The 23,730-nt window shown below is 40.4% G+C and overlaps 9 protein-coding genes across 9 annotated transcripts; 5 read left to right on the top strand and 4 right to left on the bottom strand.

The window, feature by feature from the left end:
• Positions 1 to 1,559: 1,559 nt before the first annotated feature.
• On the top strand, positions 1,560 to 2,978 carry PKNH_1456600 (conserved Plasmodium protein, unknown function; the record flags this gene model as incomplete). Its single annotated transcript, XM_039113683.1, has 3 exons — positions 1,560 to 2,394; positions 2,545 to 2,624; positions 2,769 to 2,978. The coding sequence occupies 3 exons, from the start codon at positions 1,560 to 1,562 to the stop codon at positions 2,976 to 2,978; spliced, it is 1,125 nt and encodes a 374-aa protein (XP_038970052.1).
• A 239-nt stretch (positions 2,979 to 3,217) lies between these two features.
• Positions 3,218 to 5,007, bottom strand: PKNH_1456500 (protein-S-isoprenylcysteine O-methyltransferase, putative; the record flags this gene model as incomplete). The annotated part of the gene is made up of 3 exons (XM_002262418.2): positions 3,218 to 3,242; positions 3,417 to 3,573; positions 3,732 to 5,007. The coding sequence occupies 3 exons, from the start codon at positions 5,005 to 5,007 to the stop codon at positions 3,218 to 3,220; spliced, it is 1,458 nt and encodes a 485-aa protein (XP_002262454.2).
• An 837-nt stretch (positions 5,008 to 5,844) lies between these two features.
• PKNH_1456400 (S-adenosyl-methyltransferase, putative) lies at positions 5,845 to 7,368 on the top strand (the record flags this gene model as incomplete). The annotated part of the gene is made up of 1 exon (XM_002262417.1): positions 5,845 to 7,368. The coding sequence occupies one exon, from the start codon at positions 5,845 to 5,847 to the stop codon at positions 7,366 to 7,368; it is 1,524 nt and encodes a 507-aa protein (XP_002262453.1).
• A 508-nt stretch (positions 7,369 to 7,876) lies between these two features.
• PKNH_1456350 (conserved Plasmodium protein, unknown function) lies at positions 7,877 to 8,233 on the bottom strand (the record flags this gene model as incomplete). Its single annotated transcript, XM_039113682.1, has 2 exons — positions 7,877 to 8,002; positions 8,183 to 8,233. The coding sequence occupies 2 exons, from the start codon at positions 8,231 to 8,233 to the stop codon at positions 7,877 to 7,879; spliced, it is 177 nt and encodes a 58-aa protein (XP_038970051.1).
• Positions 8,234 to 9,275: 1,042 nt separating this feature from the next.
• Positions 9,276 to 10,104, top strand: PKNH_1456300 (p25-alpha family protein, putative; the record flags this gene model as incomplete). The annotated part of the gene is made up of 2 exons (XM_002262416.1): positions 9,276 to 9,357; positions 9,728 to 10,104. The coding sequence occupies 2 exons, from the start codon at positions 9,276 to 9,278 to the stop codon at positions 10,102 to 10,104; spliced, it is 459 nt and encodes a 152-aa protein (XP_002262452.1).
• Positions 10,105 to 12,075: 1,971 nt separating this feature from the next.
• PKNH_1456200 (conserved Plasmodium protein, unknown function) lies at positions 12,076 to 12,924 on the top strand (the record flags this gene model as incomplete). Its single annotated transcript, XM_002262415.1, has 1 exon — positions 12,076 to 12,924. The coding sequence occupies one exon, from the start codon at positions 12,076 to 12,078 to the stop codon at positions 12,922 to 12,924; it is 849 nt and encodes a 282-aa protein (XP_002262451.1).
• Positions 12,925 to 13,464: 540 nt separating this feature from the next.
• On the bottom strand, positions 13,465 to 15,613 carry PKNH_1456100 (uncharacterized protein; the record flags this gene model as incomplete). Its single annotated transcript, XM_002262414.2, has 3 exons — positions 13,465 to 13,795; positions 13,924 to 15,370; positions 15,538 to 15,613. 3 exons carry the CDS (start codon positions 15,611 to 15,613, stop codon positions 13,465 to 13,467), a joined length of 1,854 nt encoding a protein of 617 aa, XP_002262450.2.
• A 1,009-nt stretch (positions 15,614 to 16,622) lies between these two features.
• On the bottom strand, positions 16,623 to 17,795 carry PKNH_1456000 (uncharacterized protein; the record flags this gene model as incomplete). The annotated part of the gene is made up of 1 exon (XM_002262413.1): positions 16,623 to 17,795. The coding sequence occupies one exon, from the start codon at positions 17,793 to 17,795 to the stop codon at positions 16,623 to 16,625; it is 1,173 nt and encodes a 390-aa protein (XP_002262449.1).
• A 1,849-nt stretch (positions 17,796 to 19,644) lies between these two features.
• On the top strand, positions 19,645 to 22,158 carry PKNH_1455900 (conserved Plasmodium protein, unknown function; the record flags this gene model as incomplete). The annotated part of the gene is made up of 1 exon (XM_002262412.1): positions 19,645 to 22,158. The coding sequence occupies one exon, from the start codon at positions 19,645 to 19,647 to the stop codon at positions 22,156 to 22,158; it is 2,514 nt and encodes an 837-aa protein (XP_002262448.1).
• Positions 22,159 to 23,730: the final 1,572 nt, after the last annotated feature.

Raw genomic sequence — 23,730 nt, 5'->3', positions numbered from 1 at the left:
CACTCTTCTACCTGTGCAACAGGAGAGAGTTGTGCCACATTCGCCCTTTCGCGGGTTCCAGAACGCAGAAATGGACGCGTAGCAAGTTCGCATGTTCATTCGTCTATATATATATATATTTTTTAAGGGGAAGACAAACCGCATGAACCAGGTCCACAGAATAATGGCGAGGTACACATGCCTTATTTCTTTCTATTAAAAGAGCAGTTGAATGATGCATCCTTATAGGAACCCGATTTTGTCTTTTACACCATAGGGGAGAATAACCCGTGTGTATCGGTATATAGGGAAAAAATAAATAAAATAATGAACAAATGAAAAGACACAAACCATTCCTACATTTACGCATATTAGAAATTTGCCTTCATTTTTTCGAAGTCAAGTACCATGTCTGATTGGGGGAGGAAAGCAGGGGGCTCCTCACTTAGCAGCTATTGTTTGCTGTGTTCTGTGTGATAATTAGGATAGGGTTACACAGGAAATGCTTTGCCACTCCACAGAAGGGCATACCCCCTGTGCGAGGTTAATTCTGAATGAATCCTTTCTTCTTACAAGGGAATATGCACCACGCGGATATGTTGAAAAAAAAAATGAATTTCAGCGTGCGCACCCTTTTATGTGTGTTTTTGGGGGGGGGGACGGATGCATACCCCTTTTGAGGAAAAGATTTCCAACGCAATGGCCTAATGATGGAGGGGAGCTCGTCATACGAGTCGCTCGACAACAGCACCGTGAACTTCGCACTTCCTTTAATACCAATTGGTGGGAAAAAAAAAAAAAAAAAAAAAAAATTGCCTTTCCCCCGTCGTCTATTCGGGAATACATTTGCGTTTTTTTCCGTCCAACAGCCCCATCGCGTGCATCCATTTGAGTGACAAACGAAGTAACAACAGACTGCCATGCTCACCATGATCGTCAAAAATGGACTTGTTGTAGTTGTTTAAACAAATTGCATTTTCTTCTGTACCCCATTCTGCATGCATATATTCGCACAGTTATATCAACATGGACGGGAAAAAAAAAAAAAAAAAAAAAAAAAAAAAAAAAAAATACTGCTGTGTAGGAATTTTGTGTGACTGTTGGAAGTTATTTTATCCTTTTTTTATTTGTGCATTTTTATAGTTGCTTTGGAGTGCACATTTTTTTTTTTTTTTTATTTTATTATTTTTTATTATTATTAACCTGCTGCTCTTCACATGGTGTACTGCTTTCGTGTGTGTAATTTTTTTTTTTTTTCCGGATAATACTGTGTGGACATTGACGTTTGGATTATTTCTAGTGAAGCGTGTTTTTGCGTCTTCCCCTGGGCACTTGTCAAAGCGAAAATAAAGTTGGCCGCTTCAGGGCAGTGTATTTTCTCCATCAGAGCGTTGCAAAAAAGGGGGGTGTACAAATATTTGGTAAGCACATTCCCCTTGTCGCTCGAACAGGTATACACGTAGGTGCACGTATAGGGAGGTATATATACCCCGTTAGACTTTTCCCCCCTCACACACACACACATACACACATATACACACATATACACACACATACACACAGATTGATGTCCCTCCAAAATGACGCACAAAAAAAAGGAGTTATTTCTCATCTGTGACAATGAAGGTTTCTCATGGATCCCCCTGCTGACGGTGGAGTGGAAAATAAAGTACCTCTTCTGCAAAGACGCAAAAATGAGCAAGTGCTTTGTGGACACCTTCGGTCTGTACGATACAGAAACGAACACAAACGACAACGTGCTTAAGTTCATTGAAAAGCAAAATCTGGATGGTGTTCATCTTCTCTTTATAGCCATGTCCACGTCGAAGCTCCATGAGCTAATATTGGACTACGTGATAAACCAAAAGAAATTTTACTTTATTTTCAGTTCAAACTTACCATCAATTGATATAGAAAAATTAAGTAAATTAAAAGCATCCCTAAAGAACTTTAATATGGATAACGATATTATCTACGACGTGAAGGCAGAATTTAAAAAAACGAACAGACAGTTTTATTGGAATATCTTCAACGTTTTAACAAATCAGCGCGTTTTTTATAATTTAAAAAATACACTGAACGAATTAGGGGTACATATATATGCTGTTCAAATTGAATCTACGTTCATGCCGTTTTTAACAGAAAATGAGGGAATAGAAAATGTGCTCTTCTACAAAACGGTGTTGATTATATCGTTAATTGAGTTTCTATTTTCCAAGCCCAAAAGTGTATCTGCCAAATGCTACTCTGTGAAGGGCGAGAATGTCACCGTGAAGTCCATTGCGGGCAGTGCGCTCTTCGATTCACTGAATTGCTACTTTAACATTTCCGACAAATCGAGCAACAAGATCTTCGACATCAAGGTGTTCGGGGATAATGGCTCCGTGGAGGTTTCCTACAACGCCGAGCATAACTGTGGGGAGGAAAAAAAAAAAAAAAAAAAAAAAAAAAAAAAAATTTATCACAAATACGCACATACACAACCAGATACGTACATGTGTGCACATTTGCGTGTTCCTGTGCAAACTAATTTCACGCTCCCCCCCCCCCCCCCCCTTCATGTAGGTTTCCAACTCCTGCGATGCCTGAACCACTACGAGTACCCCAGTCTCTTCGTGGAGAGTGCCCACGAAAGCGCCTTGAACGTGAGTACCTGTGCATCCATCATCGTCGTTCACGTTGTTCATACGTGCGCAAATACCAAGGTGGACGACTGCACATATATAAATATGTGTGTGTTCGTTCGCGCGTACCGATCCAATGAAATGTGTGCCTCCCCCTCACCGCAGGAACTAAAATACTTCGTCGATGAAAAGCTCTACACCAATAAGTACATCAACATGTACAAGAACGCTGTGCACACAGCCCTCTGTTTGTGGAAGAGCAACGGAGAGAATATTTCCTTGGAGAGCAAGGAACCCAATGAGCCCAATGAGTGTCTTTCCGCCGATGCAGAAATTATGGTGGAAGAAGTGAAGAATATCATATTAACGGCCTGATGGATTACAAAAAAAGGGGTATTTATATAATGTAATATTTGGCTACACATGAAGAGGATTTACACTCCATTAGGTGGTCTCCCAAATGTGTGTACCAATCAGGAGGGAAAAAATCTCCGTGTGGTGAACACCGGAAGGGGGAGGACAAGACGAAAAAGTACATGTGTGAAGGAAATCCCTGTTTGGAAGAAGAAGCCTTACCCGTGTATTTCATTTGGAAGAATCCTCTTCCGGACAGGTTAAATTCCGCCCATAAAGGGGATGCTACGTTAGGAAAAAAAAAAAAAAAAAAAAAAAAAAAAAAAAAAATAGCACCCACATGGAGGATAACCATAAGTATCTTTTGTGCACTTTCTCCTGGACCACTCAGATTTATAACATCCCAACGGATGTAATTTTTTTTTTTTTTTTTTTTTTTTTGCCTCCATTTTGCCTTACTATATGTTGGGTGTTTCCAGCTTGTAATTTCTGTACTCCTCGCCGTAACACTCCAATAAGTACTTCTCTTCCATTCTGATGGTGTGATAAAAGTACGCCCATAATACAAAAAAACTTAAGACGAAGCAGAAAGGGTTGAGGAGGAGCAGTTGCAAGACTGAGAGGGGGAAAAGGGATGAAACACATGTGTTTGTACTAGCGGATATATGTGAATAAATACACTCTTCTTCGATACACAAAGTGGGGGATCTGGATAGAGAGTAATTGCCTCCCACACACACACACGAACGGGGATACACTCTAGTGGAGCCTTACATAATGCGTAGAAGAACCATCCAGTGTAGCAGGGATGCCTCATATACTTGTACACACCAGACTTCACCAACGTATGTTTGTTCTTGATACATTTGTCGACCAAGTGGTCGGTGTCCATAACGTAGAAGGAGAAGTTCTTGGAACAATGAGCTAAACCTAATATTCGCAAAAGTAAACCACACAAGGAAAAGAGCATGCATAGCAGTACAAAGAAGAGGTGGTACTTGTGTGCTCGTTTGTAACTTCCCTTCACTTCATACTTATCAAATATGCCTGCGTATTGGTGAATAATTTTCTGGTATATGGAGTTGTTTAAGTCGTACTTTTTGCATGTGTCAAAAGGGGGTGGCCCTGTGGTGAAGAGGCATTCTCCATAGATCCCCCCAAGGGAAAAAACATCACCCGTGAAACATGCGTTCTTTTCTCCAGTATATTTTACATCGCCTTGTGAAGAACATCCCTGTCTTTTTGCTAAGGGGAGTGCGAAGGCCCCCCTGTGTAGCTCTCCCCGCATGCGTATGCGGTTCTGTAGAAGGCGCAGTAAGGATGACTCCCCCGCGCCCACACCAACGGTAAAATCAGTGCCAAGGTTCGAGTTTACTCCAATGCCGACTTGGCATTCCCCTCGATTAACCCCCCAATCGATCTGATCAACATAGAAGTAGGTGCATACAGCTCGCCCATTCTGTACGAAATTCTTGAAGAAAAAATAATTCACAATGAGGAGGTTCTGGAGGAGTCTCTTGCTAAAATACTTCTCACAAAAGGGCACCAAGACGAAAAAAAAAATCTTTGCGTAATATTCAAGCAACGTAAGGATGAAGAAGTACACATAGCCACAATTAGGATTCACTAAAAAGTTGTAGTAATTTGAATTATTCTTGTTGTGTAAAAAGGAGAGGAAAAATTCAGACAAGTGGAATGTCGTAAGTATTAGATAGAAGATGTTTAGGGGGAAGTTATTTTTGATATTAAGGAGAAAGTGGAACAGGAAAAAAAAAAAAAACACTAGCAACACTTTGGCAAAGAGGTAGTTCTGGGGACTCTGCTTCGAGTACACATTTCTGTGTGGCTTAAATGCAACTATAAGGTAGATGCTAACGAACCCATATTCCAGGAAGATGTGCAAATACTTATCAATGGCATTATAGACAGGGTCGTCCCCCTTCTGTATGTGCTCACCAAAAGGGGGGGTAATCAGGTGTACCAAGGTTTTGTAATTCAGTAGGGATGCGTATAGAAGGAATGCTGTTAGGAGGTACACGCCTACATTCATTTTGGGTGAGGCTGATCGGCGAGTTTTTCTTTCTAACAGTTTCCTCTCTCTTCCTTCTTAGTTGATTATCCTATTATCCGTTTAACCGTTTGATCGTTTAACCGTTTGATCGTTTGACCGTTTGACCGCTTGACCGCTTGACCGCTTGACCGCTTATCCTTGGGGTTCCCCCGTGGTGTGTATTTCCTCAAAAAAGGGACTGCAAATGGGAATATCCTGAACAGCTTAAATTTTTCACACATGTACGTACGGGAGGGGGGGGGGGGGGGGATGCCGTTGGTACAAATCAGCACCAATAGGAACGCACGGAGGGGTAAAAATAGGGGTAGTCAAAATGTACTTTAGAAAAAATTATCATGATAGGCGCATGCAGAGGGAAGTTGTACCTATGGGAGTTTTCCACTGTGTTTATTACGTTACATTATAATACATCACATCATATTACATTACACTATTTTATTATTTTTTTTTTTATTTTATATTATTTTTTCTCCCCCTGCTTGTAGCGACTCTTACAAATCTCTTGTTCCGTTGTGTGCGCACGTTGCAGGCGCTCTGTGCGTCGGTTATTCTTTCAATCGTTGGTGAGCGCAAAAAAAAAAAAAAAAAAAAAAAAAACATTCCGTTGGATACTTCATTTGGGCACATCTCTAGGCTGTTTTATTTTATTATTATTTTATTATTTTATTTCTTATTGTTTCCCGCTTTTCATGCCTGCTTAAATACACCTCCCAGTTTACCTTACCTTACCTTTTTTTTTTTTTTTTTTTTTTCTTTTTTCTCACTTTGTCATTTTTTTTTTTTTTTTGGCCCCCGCGTGTACCCCTCAAATGCTGGATGCACAACTCACTGTTCCTTTCCCTTGCCCTGCTTAGCACGTGTGGTCACTGCTTTTGGGTCAGTCACCCGGAGAAGACACTCGCCCCCCCTTTCACGCCGCAGAGAGGTAGACCATGTAGTGACCTCCGTAGCAGGCATGGAAGAATCGTCGTAAACTCAAACCGCCACCCAACAAACTTTGCGACGAATCCAGAAGGGGAATGTCAAGATGAAGTCAACATATTAGACAGTTCGTATGTCTACCATACCCCTGTGCTTGCTAACGAAGTCATACGCTACCTTAGGGTTGACGACCCCACAGAGGACAACACGGAAAAGCGTTACCAACAAGGATACGACACAAATGGAGTAGAAGAACAGGGCGAAGCACGCCCCTCCTATTTTATTATTTCCTCACCAGGGGAGAGAAAAGAAGGAAAAGAAAAGGGTATAACTCTGCAGGGGGAAATGAAAAATGGAAAGAAACCAGAAGGGACAACGCAAGAAAGGGATGCTTCTGTTAAGCCCCCTTCATCTACATCTACCCCGCGGGTTTCCCTAATGCAGAATACTTCACCTGAGTATTACATCGATGCAACACTGGGCGGTGGCGGACATACTTTGGAAATTTTAAAAAGTTTTCCACGAACAAGCAGAGTGGTTGCCATAGACAAGGACATAGAATCCATTTATTACAGCAAACAGAAACTGCAATGCTATGTAGATACGAATAAACTAACAATGATACACGGAGACTACAGATACATCATTCACCTTCTCCATCGGCATGGCCTTCCCTTGTTTGGAAGATACAGTGGCATTCTACTCGATCTGGGTGTATCTACACACCAGCTGAAATGTGGGAGGAGGGGGTTCAGTTACCAGCACAACGGTCTCCTTGACATGAGCATAGACAGGTACACAGATGAGGAGTACGATCGGATGTGTCGGGAAAGTATCGAACGGGAGGAAGGTGGTTCAAACGAGGATTACCAATACGATCAGACTAACCAGATTAAGCGAGCCAAGGGGGAGAGCCCCCAAAGTGAGCCGAAAAAAGGAATCGGAGAAATCCTCAACACGTACAGCGCCCAACAGTTAAGGTTTATTATGCACACATATGGTCAGGAAAAAAAGGCGTATAAAATTGCCAAAAAAATTGTACAGTGGAGGAAAAGCAGTGGAACTATCAGGACCACGTATCAGCTACGAGACATCGTTCTTTCCACATGCAAAAAAAATTACAAAGCGAATCAGAAAGTCTTGTCCAGGGTGTTTCAGTCATTTCGAATTTACATCAACGATGAAATGAAGGCCTTAAAGGAATTTTTATTATCGAGTTATAAATTGTTAAGGGCCAAAAAAAGACTTGTCGTTATTTCATACCATTCATTGGAATACAAGTGTGTGGAAATGTTTGTCCATAGTAGGAAGAACTTATGGAAAAAAATTAACGACGTCGATATAACCCCCAACGAAGAGGAGTTAAAGGCCAACAAATCTGCGCGCTCCGCCAAAATGTCCGTTTTTGAGAAGATTTAGGTACCCATTCGTTCAGTTGCCCATATGAAATGTGTGGGGTAAAACCCATGTTCTTATGCTACTCTTTGCACCTGCACAGTGTGCAAAATTCGTTTGGCTCTTTTACTCATCCGCACGAATGCGCCTCTTATTATTATTCTATATATATATTTTTTTTTTTGTTCTTCGTTTAATGTGCTGGGAAGTGGTTGACTCAGTAATAGTTACTCGCGCACGGTAAAATCGATCGGGAAGGTGTAACGATCTGCATATTATTCACCTGTCCATGTCATATGTTCTGACAACGTGGGGAACGTCTTCCCCCCCAAACACACATATATAAAGATCAGTGCGTGCGTTGAGAAACACTGCCGCCGTGGCAGGAAAAAGGTACACATGAGGCAAGATATTTCTCCCCCTTTTTTTTTATTTTTTTTATTTTTTAACTTTACAAAAAAAAAAAAAAAAAAAAAAAAAAAAAGAGAGCTGGCATGTTATTTATCCCGTTTGTTGGACTTGGACAAAGTGCTCACCTCTTATATGCAGGCGCTTGCCTGTTTCTTCTTATCCTTCCGCCATAGCCAGTTTTTCGCCTGATGTATTCTGTTCCGTTCATAATTTTCCTTTTCCGATCGGAAAAGCATCGCACTTGCGCCTGTTTTGCAAGGAGGGCATGGGAAAAAAGGGGACAACGTGTGAAAGGACGGACACAGTCCATACTGGAAGAAATACAAAACATGTGCTTAGAGCCAACTTTGCTAAGCTGCGTAGCAAGTGGTCCAAATGGCTGGCATGGAAAATATCCTCCATTGCGCCGCGCACCTGTAAAACTTACCAAGACTTTTGGCATGTTGACCATTTTTACCATTATGCTGATGCCGTTCATGTTGTACGTCAAAAGGGGTAGAATGTATGAACAAATAAAGCGAGCGCGTGAAAAGTTACAACGCTGCAAATGCGCAAAGGTGTTCAACGCTTGGTAAAATACCTCTTTTTCTTACGAAGGGAAGTTAGAAAAGTAACGTGCGATAATCTGCTTTCCCCTTTTAGGCGACGTTGGGCTCTTTTCTGCCTGCCTGTGTCCCTACCGGAAGAAAAGTGGATATCCCCGCCAGTTGGCCGAAAAGTTTTTTAGATGCCAGATAGTTTAAAATGGTCACTTGTTGTCCTGTTAACTCGCTCACCAGTTCATTTATATACCAGTTTGACTTTTCCTCTTCTTTTACAAAACGAGCGACGAGCGTGAGGATGCTTGCCTTTCCCGCAGCCCCTAACATTTATTTGCATATCTTCTGACCATTCATGCGTTTTGGGAAAAAAAAAAAAAAAATTCTGCACAAATAGCTAGCTGTTTCTCCAGTGATACAAAAATATGGGACATTCGTTCTTTTTGCAAAAAATTGTTATACGAAAAAACGGCTTGCCTTTTTTGGACGCACACTTTTCCGCATGAACCGTTCAGGCGCTAAAAATATGTGGCCCAGCAAGTTCTACATTAACAGGTCATAATTTTTGCACAAAAAAAAAAAAAAAAAAAAAAAAAAAAAAAATTTATATCAAAATAGCTTTAACCTTGATCGTTAATTTTTATGAATTTGATTTCCCATTTGGTTTATCGGCATCTAAATAGTTTTTTTTTTCGTTTTCCTTTGTTTGATTTATTTTTGCCTTTATTCGTGCCTGTCTTGAAGTTACACATGAACACCCTCTCACATTCACCATTTCGAACCTTCCCCCCCTTTTCCGCTCTACGTTAACCGTTTTCAGAAGTAAATCTTAACAGATATCTTCCAATCCCCCCTTGGTTTTTCTCCTCTGTGCTGTTAATTTCTGTCCCACTATGTAATCCCAACTGCAATTCCCACAAGTGTGAACCATTTTTTTTTTTTTTTTTTTTTTAATATAAACCGCATACATATTTTCTCAAAATGGAAAACGCCTTCTACATATACACCAAGAACGAGGCTGATATGGACAGCAGAACTTTCGTAAAAATTTTGAAGGACTCTAGTAAGGCATTCAAAATGGGGATTCTCCCCGATGGGCTCATCACTAGTCCGTAAAAGTGTGCATATGTAATGTGTGAAATGTGAATATGCCCGTCTTCTCAGGAACGGTTGGCATGTGTTCATGCAAGTGTGTAAAAAGTTGCACGCATTCTTTTTTTTTTTTTTTTTTTTTTTTTTTTTGTCGAATTTTGTTGTACCTTTTTGTTCCCCCTTTTAATGAAAAAATTGCTCTTTCGGGGAAACAGGGAAGAGGAAAAGTGCTATTTCTTTCCATTCATACCTTTGCTTGTAAAAACGTTTCCATATATATCCCATTTGGAAGACATAACTGTGTCATTTTTTTTGTCTCGCCCACTTTATCCCTTTCTTAGAATTGCTGAACAAAAAACTGACAGCCGTGGATGCTGACCTCACATTCGCGAAGGTTAAAGCGAAAGGAGCTAAAAGAATTAACTATGACCAGTTTGTTGAGGCAGTTAAGCATTTGGTAGATAAGCACAAGTTGGATTATGAGAAGTTTGTAGAAACATTATGCAATGAAGCTTCCAGTGGACCAGTCCTTTATGGGACCAAAGCTGCGAATGTGAGGTTCCATGATGACAAATCGACCTACACGGGGGTTCACAAGCTGGGCGGGCCAACCATTATTGACAAGAATAAGACGCACTTTTCTGACATATCCGAAATTACAGATCGCTCGGAATGCAACATACGGGGAGTTAATATCAACGTCGAGAAGAATTTGTAACTGAGAAGACACCATGAGGGGAAGGTGTTTATTTTGTTTCTACGTTTTTAAGCAAAATGCCACTAAAGGGATGATACCCCCTTTATTCTAACCCATTTTTTCGTGTCACTTTATTTTATGCGTAAAAAATTTTTTTTTTTTTTTTTGAAAAAGTGTTCACCTGCATGTAGCTTTCACATATGGACATGTATTTCGCGTGTTCGTGTGCACACTGTGCCTGGGGTGATTGGGGCAGTGCGCATGAGCCCCTATATATATACATATTTTTTCTCATTCATTCTATTTGGTAGCAAAGGCAGCGCAATTTTTTATGTGTACTTAAGGATATTCTCATCCATCGTGATATTCCCGCGCTATTGCTTTATTTTTCCCATATCCTTCGATTCGCCTTCTTAACCTGACGACCTATGCGTGAAAGTAAAACTCCCGTTTTGCAAGGTACCCATGGGCTCCACTTTTGAAATGCCCACATGAGTGTATCCGTTCGCACAGGTTGCAAGTCCGACTCCTTGACGTTCTATCCCCGCGCGATCCAAACCTTTAGACAGCACGTACATGATTTGCCCCTCCACGGGTGAATCGTTTTCCTACCCTCTTACAGGGAAAGGAAAAACAGGTCATGCACATTTGTGTTGCAAAAATAAGCGGAGTGACACAGGTGCACCCGTTGCCGTGTTAATGAGCACATAGTACTATAAATGGGCTTGGAGAGAAAAAAAAAAAAAAAAAAAAAAAAAAAGTGGAAAAATAAAATACAGCATAGTGTTGCACAGCACGGCTTGTGTGCAAATTAATATTTTTGACGTGAAGCTCAGTAAAATTAATAACTCTAGATCAGTTAAAGCGGGGGGTAGGATGCGTGTGCAACAGTTACGCAGGAGAAATGATCAGGAATGGAAAACATTTCCAGAGGGGGAAGCTACTTGTCTGGGTTGCTCTGTTGCAGAATTAATGCAAGATAAGCACGTACGTATGTGTGCATACGCCCACACAGGCGGTACTATATTTTTTAGTTCCTCTGTTTGTCTGCACGTAGATATGGGTAGAGGATGAGGGCCACTCCACAGCAGTAAAACATTTCTCTCGCTTCCTGCAAATTGGAAAAAGTGCGAAAAAAAGGGAAAAAAAAACAGCAAAAAAAAAAAAAAAAAATCACAGTGCAACATAAGAAAACAGAATTGTAGGTATATATTGCCAATTTACGAAAAAAAAAAAAAAAAAAAAAAAAAAGAGTTTTCCTATTCCCCCTTTTTTCTCATTCTTTATCATTTTTTTTCCTGTTTCCCCCTTTTTTATGTCTGTCTTTTCACATTCTTTTCAAAACCCTAAATGCTTCGCCCTTTCCGCATATGTTGCTAACAAAAAATGAGAAGAAAAGTACATTTTTTCCGCCTTGTCATTTTTCTTTTGACAGATAGTTGAACGTAAATTCCCTTGTCCGCTTGTTCTTTCCGTTGCCCTTAAGTCGAAATTGCGCACTCGTGGGAAACTAGTTACTGTTGTTTAATTGTCTATAGAGGACTCTACATAAGGACATATTCCTTTTTTTCCCATCTTCTGTCCCATTTGTGCATTTTTTTTTTTTTTTTTTTTTTTTTTTTTTTTTTTTTTGCTTATTTTTTATATATCCTGAATGAGTTGCACTTTCAGTTGATTTTCCTGCTGGTATACTACTGGTCGTTGAGCAACTTTTCGTTTTTCATCCCTAACATAAGTTGCGGCCTCCTCATAGAAGCAACACCTTCACCTGGACAGTCACAAAATTGGGGATTCTCCTTCATTGTGACGTGGGCATTATATAACAAGGGGATGAAACAAAATTTGCCTGAACGGGTCAGGAAAAAAGTGAACCGTTAAAGGGAGGGATGAACCGGTAAAAAAAAAAAAAAAAAAAAAAAAAAAAATCACAGAAAGTAACGCTTCGTTTTATTACTTCCCCCCTACTAGTTACACACATTGCCCCTTGACCAAATGGACGAAATTGAAATCCTCAAGAAAGACCTAAACACGGAAAAGGTTTTCTACGACTTAAATTGGCACGAACTGGTTTTGGACAGCTCGTTCGACCCATCTGCTTATGAAAATTTCGATCCCTTTAAAAATGGTGAAAACGGGAAGTTACCATATACCCTACAGGATAAGGAAAAAAATGGGCACGTTGATAGCTACTTAGCAGGGGAGTACATTCACAAGTCGGAGAAAAATAACACTTCTAGAGATGACGTACGTGGTACCCTACTACAGCGCGGAACCATGAATAAGAATAAAAAAGCGGATAAAGGGGGTAGGCCAGACAAATCGGCCAACTCAGGGGATAGCCCCAGACGCCCCAGACGGAGACGCGAAAAAAGGGGTACCTCGAATGGACAAAAACAGCCCCTAATAGAAACGGAGCCCATTCCAAGCACCCCCATCCATTTTTGCATACCGAACATTCCACGCCAAAAGAAGACACAAGGAGAAATAAAAAAATGCGAGTTCATAGAAGAAATAAAATCCCTGCATCCATCCAGCCCAGTGAGCTTTATCCCCCCCGTGGATATCCTCTACGATGAAGAGAAGGTTGTTTTTTATTTTTTCATTTCAGGAGACTTACAGAATTTTAACATTTCTTCAAACAATAATTATGTAACAATATCTGGCAGGAAAATCCCCTACGATGATCACAGATTTGCCAATTATTATTCCCACGAAATCAAGGGAGGCTATTTTGTGCGCAGCTATCTTTTTATGAAGCCCATTCAACAGGAAAATATTCGCTATGAACACAGAGACGGGGTCGTCAAGGTGTTTGTGTTTCTTTCCAAGGGTGAGAAATAGTGAAGGAATGTGAGATTGAAAGGGGGGGGGGGGGGGAGAAAGCGGCGTGCATGCAGTGTGTCACATCACCTTGTTTGTTACCCCCCTTCCTTATTGTCTGCCTCCTTACGAGAACATTACTCTTCTTTTTTTTTGTAACAAAAATTGTAACATGTTTTTTTTTTTTTTTTTTTTTTTTTTTCGCCTTAACGAGTTGGTTTCTCACTTTGGTAAAAATTACAAAAAAAAAAAAAAAAAAAAAAAAAAATTAACAAACCCAAGGTGGGCGTTTTCGAACGAATGGTACAACATACGGAGGGGTAAAATTACACAAGGTGAGATAAAGACGGGCAAAGAGGTCTACATTAAAAAGGAGGAAATCGCCATGGGAAATATACACGAAAAAAAGGTAAAATGGGGCGTAAAAAAAAAAAAAAAAAAAAAAAAAAAAAAAAAAGAATCTCATGGGCACTCCTAAGAAGGGTAGAAATACAAATGGTGTCTTAACAACCCACGTTGGATCCGTCTGCTACCCCTGGAAGGTGGGGAAAGGAGACTAACCTAATCAGACGATACAAAATAAATGATATTCAAATAATCAAAGTAGTCATCGTAGTTACTCCTGACATACTGCTTTAGACAGTTCTTCATTTTGAGAAGACTGGTCTCGAGAGGCTCTTCATTTTTTTTGTTGTTCAGGTCGACGTAGTAGTTTTTCGTTTTGTTGTTAACAAGCATGGTCAGTTTTTTTTTCTCTGCGTAAATTTCGAGAACATTGGATTGCTCTTCCCGTATATTGTAAATCGACTCCCGAAATATGTAGTTGCTGAAGAGGCTGCACATGGAGCTGATGTTGCTTCCAGGGTAAATGATGATGAGGGCGTACACGTCTCTACACAGGGGAGGGTGTGAAGTAGCGTATGAAATGGGTTCGTATGGTTTGGAGTGGGAAAACAAGTGTGTGAAGTAGATTTTCACGTAAAGAATGCATAAAGAGTAAGGGCGTGATGATATGCTTACTTGAAGTGCGAGGTGAACTTCTCATGGGGAATGTCAAACTTGCTAAGGGAGTCATATGTCAGAATCATGTTGCAGTTGTGTACGGAGAAGCGATAGAGTTTTTCGTATTCACTGTTCAAAAATTGGTTGTAGAAGTTGTATTCCGACTCGAGCTTCAGAAGAAAAATATTAAAGAAGGAATCGTGCGAGTTGAATTTATTCTGCTGGATAATTTTGTAAGCGTTTTCCTTCTTGAACTCGATCATATCTTCTCGGTTGTACATGATACAATTATCTTGAACGACTCGACTACCCACGTAGAGAACGTATATGCGATCCTGAGGGGGGGAAACTTGATGACTATTGTTCAAAGGTGTCTTCCCGTAATTCTTGCTCCATGAGGATGCTTCGTCGGGGATTTTCTGGTTGGTGAAGAAATAGCCGTAATTGTGGGCATTGTAGAGATTTATGGAGTTTGCGTCGAGGAAGTATTCATAATTTACATGGTACAAAATACCATTTGCATTAACGAAAAAGGATATGTACATGTTAAACACATGAATTTCTATAAAGTCCACTTTGAGGTGATTATAATTACTCTTAATATACTGAACTAATTCATACAGTTTAAAATATTCAATAAAAATCATCTTCTTGTTATGGTAGTTTGTATCGACTCTGTTAATAACGTAAATGATTACACCTTTTTCGAAATTCTTTAGAAAAATATTAAAAAAGTAGGAAAGCTCATGGAAGGAGTGTCTCTCCAATATATTAGACAAATCAATCATTACCGTTTTATGAGTAGATTTTTTTAAATAATTTTTTATCATTTCAATGTAGAATATATCTGAAAATTTCTCCAAATATTTTTCATTCGATACAAAGCCAAGTGTCTTATTGTATTCTTCATATTCTGAAATGAGTTGATTATTTAAACTACTTAATTTTATTCGATAATATTCCTTTCCTATTTCATAAATATGGTTTATGTTCTGTTCATATATATCACTCAAATTCATGGCCTTGGAGAAAATACTCGACACAAGTTTATGCAAATTCGTAGCATTCAAATTTATATAGTTAATATACTTGGTGATCCCTTTTAATTCTTTTATAGAATTTTTGAAAAATCCATCAATGCTAATTTTCAACGTTTTCTTGAACTCCTCTTTTTTCTTATTCAGATTTTCCTCTATAGAATCTTTAAACACATCATACTCATTTTTTAGATCTTCCATTTCACTTATGAAGTTCGCTGTTTTAAGATCATTCATTTTAAGCAACCTTTCTTCTGTTTCCTTTGACACCTTCAGGGCCTTGAGGAAATTGTCATATGTCTTTTCCAGATCCTCTACATTGTTCTTGAATTCGTTGTATAGAAAGGCTAGCGAATTCACATGTTTCATTATGCGCATCTTCTCCCTCTGGTAATGGAAGGGGTTCAGAACCCGACTTGTGAAGAGTCCTAAAAAAAAAAAAAAAAAAAGGGGAAACGGATACAGGACGAAATAACATTTTGGGTTAAGCGGTTTATATTTGCCACTAATTAATTTTTTGGGGAAGGACGAGGGGGTGATATCCTTTGGAGAATTTTCATCCACGGGGCTAGTCATGAAGAAAGGAGCCACTTACCATCATCAATAGAAACACTCTGGGGAAAGAAAAGAAGGCGAAAAAGGAGGAGAAAAGGAACAAGCAGAGGACTCATTTTGGGCTAACGCGGGTGGTAGCCTTTCACTGGTCATAAGTGTAGGAGTGTGGGGTGGTCATTTTGAAGAGCTTCTTCGTGGATCCCCCTATTTGGCAAACTCGTGTGGGGGATGGATAGGCAGATGCGACAGTTACAACGCATTGAAAAGTAGCACAGCTAAATGAGGGGGGGCTGTAAAAATACGATTTTTAATGGGGACCACCCGAGGCGTAAGTTGGTCTCCAAGTTTTATTCTCCTTTCAGATATATCACGCTAAATCGCTCTGTGCGTGTTGACCCGCACTTACTCTTTTTTTTTTTTTTTTTTTTTTTTTTTTTTTGGCACATATCTTCTTTTGTGCCCGTTTGTACTATTCCCTTTATCGTGTGGTTAATCGAAGTCCGTTCATTTTATGCGTATGCAAAAAAAAAATATGTTGAATGCTTTTCCTTTCGAGCCGATTTCTCTCCTAAGGAGCTAAGCACCGATTAGTAGAGTCGCCGTTTTGGTTCCTCACGGGAAAACTGTTTCACGCTTGGTAGAGAGAGGGCAACTTTCTCGGGGCAAGCACTTTAGGATTATTGAGTGTTGAAAAAAAAAAAAAAAAAAAAAAAAGGGAAAATTCATTCAACATCGTTCGCATGGTTCACAACGATATTCACAAAAACATACATAACTGTTCTTATGCATTCGTTTCCCTTCGCGGGCAACCCTGCGTGCCTCTGAGGCAGATTCTGTTTTTCTGTAAAACTTGTCCAGATGGCTCGCATGGTCGGTTGGTCGATTGGTCGATTGGTCGATTGGTCGATTTGCCCCGCTTATGGGTTCATCATCGGAGGGTACACAAAAAAAAAAAAAAAATAAAAATGTTAAAAAAAGAAAAGAAGAAGACATAAAAAAGAGGAAGACGCAAATGAAGCGCGTAAGGGGGGCATGAACATGTTAACTTCCATCACCCGCTTCGCAGAAGTTATTAATACCAGAACACCTTGATCCTTTAAGTGAGGTTTTTCCAGATGAAATGGTTCATTTGAAGTGCCCTTTCACATTGGTGAACTCGTACAAGAGGTTTAAATTTTTTACAAGCGAGGGGTATGCATTGCCCTGGTCCTTGCTGACAGTCTCTTCCAGAGTTTTAATCGATTTCTCCAGATCATTGTTAAAAAAGTAAGTGACTGCGAGGTTGTTGCAATATATGGCGTAGTCGTTGGTCATATATTCTCCTCTACTTTGCTCCCCTTGGATATTCGGGGGGATTGATATTATTTTGTCTAATGCAGATGCGTAATCCTCCAGGTAGAGATTAAAGAAAGCCGCATTTGTTAAGGTGTGTACTCGCGCTGTGGCATTCTGAGGAACTCCTTCTCCTGTGAAAGAATTGGACTCCCCGGTTAGGCGCTCAACCAAGTCGAAAGACCTCGCCGCGGAATCCAATGCCCCCATAAGTAAATATAATTTTCCAATGAAAGATATGGTGACAATGTGGCCTGCATCGTATCGCAGTATTTTTTCCTTCAAGAGGTTGATGGCTTGCTCGATGTAATTTTTCTTAAGCAAGAGATCACAGAGAACATAGCAGGCCACTGCGATGTTCTGCAAGATAACCTTCCGTTTTTGTGTCAGCAGGAAGACTTCACCATGGCCACCATCCTCATGTACGATCTCTGTATGGGGGAACCTCGAAGAGTCATCGTTCTGCCCAGTATATGTTCCCACCTGAGCGGTGCATTCATGGAGAAACTTCTCATAATGAAGAATTAGGAGATAGAGGCGATCGAAGGATGTGAAATACAAATTAAGAGTGTAGGGGTAGTAGCAGTTGATCAGTCTAAGAAGGAAAGAAACCATGGAGCCACTTTTTTTCTTATATTTCGATGTGACGTTTTCAAAGTTATAAATGTTTTTATCTAAAGGACCAATCATACTGAGGTCACTTGAAACGAGACGATAATTATTCAATCTTAAATTACAATATATTTTTATGGTTATTAAAGTTAGGTGTTCAAATGGGTGTTCCTTAAGAGCGGGTAGTACACCACTTAGGTACTCTTCACAACTTTTCAGTTTCTTCTCACGAATGTATTTTAGAGACATACTTAAATATGTTTTCGTTTTCTTATTTATCTCCTCGTCAATGTTTATGTGGCCTATGAGTGCGCCCTCTTCCAGGGGGTACAAATCGAATCCTTCTTCCCTCATGTTCTTCATTTGAGGGGTCATACTTATATGTATTGGGGAGACCAGGGGGGGGATACACAGGTCACTGTATAGTTTATGTATACATGTGGACTGGATATAGATTTGTTTATCTTCCGTTAATTCCAGTTTTCCATTCCTCCAACTTTTTTTGTCATCGTTATGGAGAATGTTTGTTAAATTTTTTTTTTTTTTTTTTTTTTTTACCAATAGGATGACATCCATTTATTTAAACTCTCAGTAGGGGGCTACTGCGTGCATTTTTTTTTTTTTTGGTGTGTGGCGCAGATAAGGGATCAACTTTCTTTTGTCTGTGATATGTGTAAACTGATTGAACACTTCTCCCCCGCTTTGTTACGCACTTTTCTTTTTTTCTTTTGTTAAGATTTTTGTATGTACCCCCTGAGGAGAAGTACAGAATAGTAGGGAAAAGGCGGAGGCGAGTAATACCACTAGGATGAAAAGTCGTATCATAGAGTGAAGAACAGAACTTAAACAGGTTATCTCATCATTTTCTCGTTCCTCATTCGTGGCTGAGAAATCCCTTCTAAGCATCACGAATGACTCTTTACATTTTCCTTCCCAATTATAATTTTTTTTTTCTGCCACATTTGAGGGGAATACGAACCATTCCATTCGCGTTGTCAGCGGAGGATTTTTTTTTTTTTTTTTTTTCTTATTATACCGCCCCGACAATACTTAATACGCAATCATGCGGAGCAAGAAAAAAAAAAAAAAAAAAATCCTACATGCTTGTGAATATATACATCCGCACGATGTCGAAGGGTTCACTTAAAGACCGACCTGTTTTTTTTCCCCCCCCCGAACAGGGACTAAAGTAGAAAAGAAGCTTCAGCGGAAATTTATCGGCGGAGGGAAGAAGCACAGGGAGGAGTTTTCCCACACACAGATTTGCAGACAGGAGAAACTCTTTATCTGATGGGACGACCATCCCAGAGGGGAAGTTGCCTTAATAGGATGCACAAAATGTGACGGTTTGTAAGAAAAAAAAAAAAAAAAAAAAAAAAAAAAGTTTAGAGTATGGAAGATTATTTGGTTCCCCTTGGTTGTAATTTGATCCAACTGGAAATTGTTTTATTTTGCTCGGTTCGCGGTGGCTTGTTCGGCATGGCTAGTTCTTCTCGACTGGGTCCCATGTAGTCACATTCTGTTCTCACATTTGAAGCTCGCATGGGGTAGAGGAGGGAGTTCTGCCCCACATGGACACCTCGAAGTGTTCATTACCCTCGCACCCTCGGTTTTATTGTCTTCCTTTTTCTCGGCCAAGTTAACAGCGCGCTACGTTGCGATCGTGCAAATGTTTTCTTCGTGGCTTCTCAGTCTGTCCTTATTTGTTGCTAGCGCTGTCGCTAATTATTTTATTTATTTATTTTTTTGCCGCTTGCTTCTTCATGTTTTTCCATCCATCCTTCCATCCTTCCTTATTTTTTTTTTTTTTTTTCCGTTTTCCCCCATTTGGACCTGCTTCAAATGCATACCTGTGCTCACATGCTTTTGTCCCCCACCCCCCTTGGGTGTCTACACGTGGCGACGTTTCTCCTGTGTCCACGCGGGATGCCACTTCTCCAGGCAGAATTTACCTGAATGTGTGATTCTGCTTTTTTTTTTTTTTTTCCCTTTTAACGACCTGGTCAACCACTTACAGGAAGAAAAAAAAAAAAAAAAAAAAAAAAAAAAAAAAACGAAAACGAAAACAAATAAGCATATACATACAAACATACATGTATAATCGCATTGCATACCCACGACAACACAAAACAGTTGCACAAGATTAGTGTTCAACCCATCCCCATTCAATCCAGTCGAGTTGCTTCCAGTTCAGCCCATCGCCATGTTGTTCAACAAGCTATTTAAGAAGAAAACGGAGCTGGAAGTGGACGTGTACATGATAAAGGACGAGGAGTGCAGCCCACATATGCTTGATTCCAAATTGTACGTTAACAGCAGGGGCAAGGGGAATGATGACCAGGTAATCATATGGAACAACTCGAAAAAACTTACCCTTAATGAAGATTCCATCCACGACTTCAAGTACCATGAGCTAGACATGTGTCAATTTAAATACATAAAAAATGGACTAGTGGAAGAGTACGGATTGGTTTTTTCGAAGGTCCAAAACATGTATTATTTCTTTAAGTACATAATGTTGTCCTATTTGAAGGGAAATATAGTTTTGTGCAGAAGGGTTAATCTGTTTAAGTATGAGGAACCGGTAAAGGTACTCTACAAGAAGGACCATCTTGGTCTTTTAACATTTAACACGGCCAAGTGTGAACATCTGTTAGTTGTTCTGGCCCCGGAAAAGCCTCCTCTTGCCGAAGCGCAGCGTAGTCACCTGGATGTGGCGTGCGAGCACCTGTATGAAGAACTTACCATGGAAAATGTGAGGGAGCTGTACAAGAGGAATCGGGTGTTCCTCATTTACGTGTTGAATTCCTTCAACGATATTTATTTGAGCAGGCAGTCCATCGGGATCCACGTCCACAGGTACCTGGTCAGCAGCCTGTTCAGGTTCTTCGAGTACAAAGCTCTGTACGAGGGAGGTGACCGCTACGAGGAGTACTTCGCAGAAGAGGTATCAGGAGAAGCACTCACGGGGGAAGAGTCACTCAAGAGAGAAGAACCAAACGTGGTGGTACTAGCAGGCCCCTCCGTCGGGAACTCTCAAACGGCAGCCGAGGGAGACTCGTACTACGACATGAACGCAACCCCAATTGAGGACTACGATTTGGCATCCTTGGACAAGGTTGTGGAGGGAGAAATTGAGAGGATGGACAGGGGAGGACAACAAAGGAGTGACAAAACGGGGAGGGACAAACGGGCGAAGCGCGCGAAGGGAAGGAAACCCTCAGAGGAACAGAAGTACAAGGAAGGGGAGAGACACACAGATGGACAGATGCAGGACAGATCCGAGAACGAACTCCCTCCGCAGCTGTACCAGATGAGCGAAAAATTTCTCATCATTCTGGAGTCGGAGGATGTCCTCATGGACCACATCAGGGGGATACTCATCTACAGACAAGATTTCCAAAATGATATCGTCAGCATCAAGAGGAACTTCATGGAGACGCAAGGTACGACTGAAGGGACAACCGGAACGGTGGCAGACGCAACTGAGGGAGAGTTCCACATGGGGGGGTCCACCCCGAAGGATGGGTTCGTCCTTCTCTCCGAGTCGGACGCGACTGACCTGACTGACGTAGCTGATTCTTCTGACATGACCGAGGTGGACACACAATACATAAGAGACAGGACGAGGAACATGGATGGTATGAAATACAAATTTGTGAATACCAGTGGGAAACTGTCCTTTGTGTTGAGGCAGAATCACATCCCACATAAAAGGAAGCGAAGAGTTAAGATCAACAAGAAAAGTGAATCCTCAGGAAGAGAAATAAACTACGACGACGTACGGAACGACCTGAACATATATACCTTTGATGAATATGGAAAGGAAAAAAAAATTTACAAGTCAAGTGAAGAAATTTTCAGATATAAAAATGAGCAGTGTGTTCCAAAAAGCATCCATGTAAATGATGAACAAGGAAATAAAATACTCTTCCTGAACGAAAGGAATGATAAGCACTTATTCATTTTTGATACGAATAAAGAGAAAATTGTGAAAAAGTGGGATACAGAAAATGTACCAATAAGTCAGCTGATCAGGAAGGAAGAAAACATTTACTGTGGGTACAACAAGAAAAGTTTGTACTTTGTCGATACTAGGATTAAATCCTGTGTGCAAAATGCATTGTTGTATGGGAGAAACACACCAGACATTGAGCAAGCCACTGTGGACAACAAGGGCAGAATTATATTAACCAATGCTAAGGGAGAGATTAAATATTACGATGGAAAAATAAATAAAAATAATGTCCTTAAGAAGAGTAAAAATGTCTTGTTGTGTGCAAATGACATTGTGCATTTGTGTACAACGACTGATGGAGTGTATTCGATTGTTACTTGCCAAAAAAGTGTTGTCATATGCGAGAATTATATTCGAAGTTGTAGCCTTTTTGAGCGAGTCATTAAAAAGGAGGAGCGCCTCGAACAGAACAAATTCCTCCTACAAATTCACTATGTTGATGTTTTTACATACAATCTTGGGGATTACAAATTTGAGAAGAGCACCATCAGTAGTGACAACACCCTCCTTTTTACCTTGTCTGCCAAGTTTTACGTCGTTTGGAACTTTAAGCAGATACTGAATGGGCGCATTTCCTATGTCATTAAGAAGGCCGCGGAGGACATTTCTGATCTCTCCTACTTCAACATTAGCGATGTGCAGGGTGTTCTCGTCGCGACGGAGAATTCTTTCAAGTCGAAAAAAATCACCAGCGTTTAGCGATGCGCACAGCGGGGAAAAATTACAAAAACGGTTAGCTAGCCAAAATGAAACGCAATGGAAAAAAAAAAAAAAAAAAAAAAAAAAAAAAAAATTACCCCCCCCCAAAAAACAACATACTTTATGGGGGGACTATATACTGTACAATTCGCTCGAAGGGGTAAATTTCTCCATTCCCTTGGGTGAGGGCATGAAGGAAAAACTTTTTCGTCCTTTACCAATTCCCCCCTCCCCCCTTTTCGTGGTGTTAAAAGAGGGAAAACTACTCCTTTAACAGAACTCGCCGGTGTATATTGTTATATACTTGGGCCAAATAGGCACAGAAGAAGCTGTTTTTTTTTTTTTTTTTTTTTTTTTTTTCCGCGAAATTGCAAAATGGTGAATTTGACCCTTCAGCTGGGGGGCTTCAAACCGACTTGAACGTTTTACATTTTGTTCAGCTTATGGGCTGTGCATGAAATGAAGGTTATATTCTTTTTTTCTTATATTTGAGGGGGGCGAGTGGAGGTGCACGTTTTTCTGTAGGAACATCAGAGGGAGACAGTTCGAGTGTACACGTTGTGCACTATACGCATGTGAGGGTGCGTCCGCTTAACATAGGCGAGAATGCAACATACACGCGAATGAAAAGAACAAGCGAACGGAAAGGTACACTTGAGCGTGCGTAGTGTGAGTGCATACCAGTATACGGGCATACGCATATGCATTGACTGCGCAATTGCCATTCACCATCCTCCTTTACCTTTTGCCACGACTGCAATTTTGTACGTTCGTCCCTCCCCCCATTATTTTGCATAGAAGAGGAAAAGCAATGCCCCCTACCACTTCTTCCCTTAGCGACGATTTCCGAGGGCATTCACTTGGGCATCCCTTCTCCCATCATCACTACGCTATATTTTTCCTTTATTTTTGCTTCTTTTTTTCCCCCCTTTATTTTATTTATTTTTTTTTTTTCCATGTTCCTCCTGCGCGGATGTATTCCCCTGCTCTTCTTCCATTCTCAATATTCTTGCATCCTCTTTTTTTTTTTCTTTTTTTTTTTTTTTTTCTTCACGTTTTTTCTTCGTTACCCTTTTTGCCCGTTTTTTCTCCGCCTTCCCCCCCTTCTTCTTTTTTCCTTTCTCCTGCCATTTTTCCTTTTTTCTCTTCCCCCGTTCACATTTCCACGTTGTCACCATTGTACAAATGTATTTTTTTCCTCCCATGTTTTTTTCTTCAGTTTGCCATAAAATTTTTTTTTTTTTTTTCTTTTCCCTTTATTGTTTCTTTTACGTTCTACGCTTACCTTCGAGATATTCCCAGAAGGGGTGGTGAAACAATTCCATGTGAATGTTGCGCGCACTTGATTTTTGTGGAAGGTCTTCAGTCAAGTGTAGCCCTTTTCCGGTGTTGTTCATAGAAGAGGGGACAGAATTTGGTGGCGCACTTATGGGTTTGGCCAGAGGCGTCTTAGCAACGCAGTTAGCAGCGTAGCTGTAAGCGCAGTTTTACATTCTCACTCACCGTCGTTGTTCCGGCTGAGGGACGACTCGAGGCAGAACCCATCCCAGTGACAAGGCCGTAGGTACACAC

The sequence above is a fragment of the Plasmodium knowlesi genome (assembly GCF_000006355.2).
Source record: "Plasmodium knowlesi strain H genome assembly, chromosome: 14".
Classification (NCBI taxonomy): Eukaryota; Apicomplexa; class Aconoidasida; order Haemosporida; family Plasmodiidae; genus Plasmodium; species Plasmodium knowlesi.
Note: the sequence above shows the minus strand (reverse complement) of the source record. Positions and strands in the feature narration are given on the sequence as shown.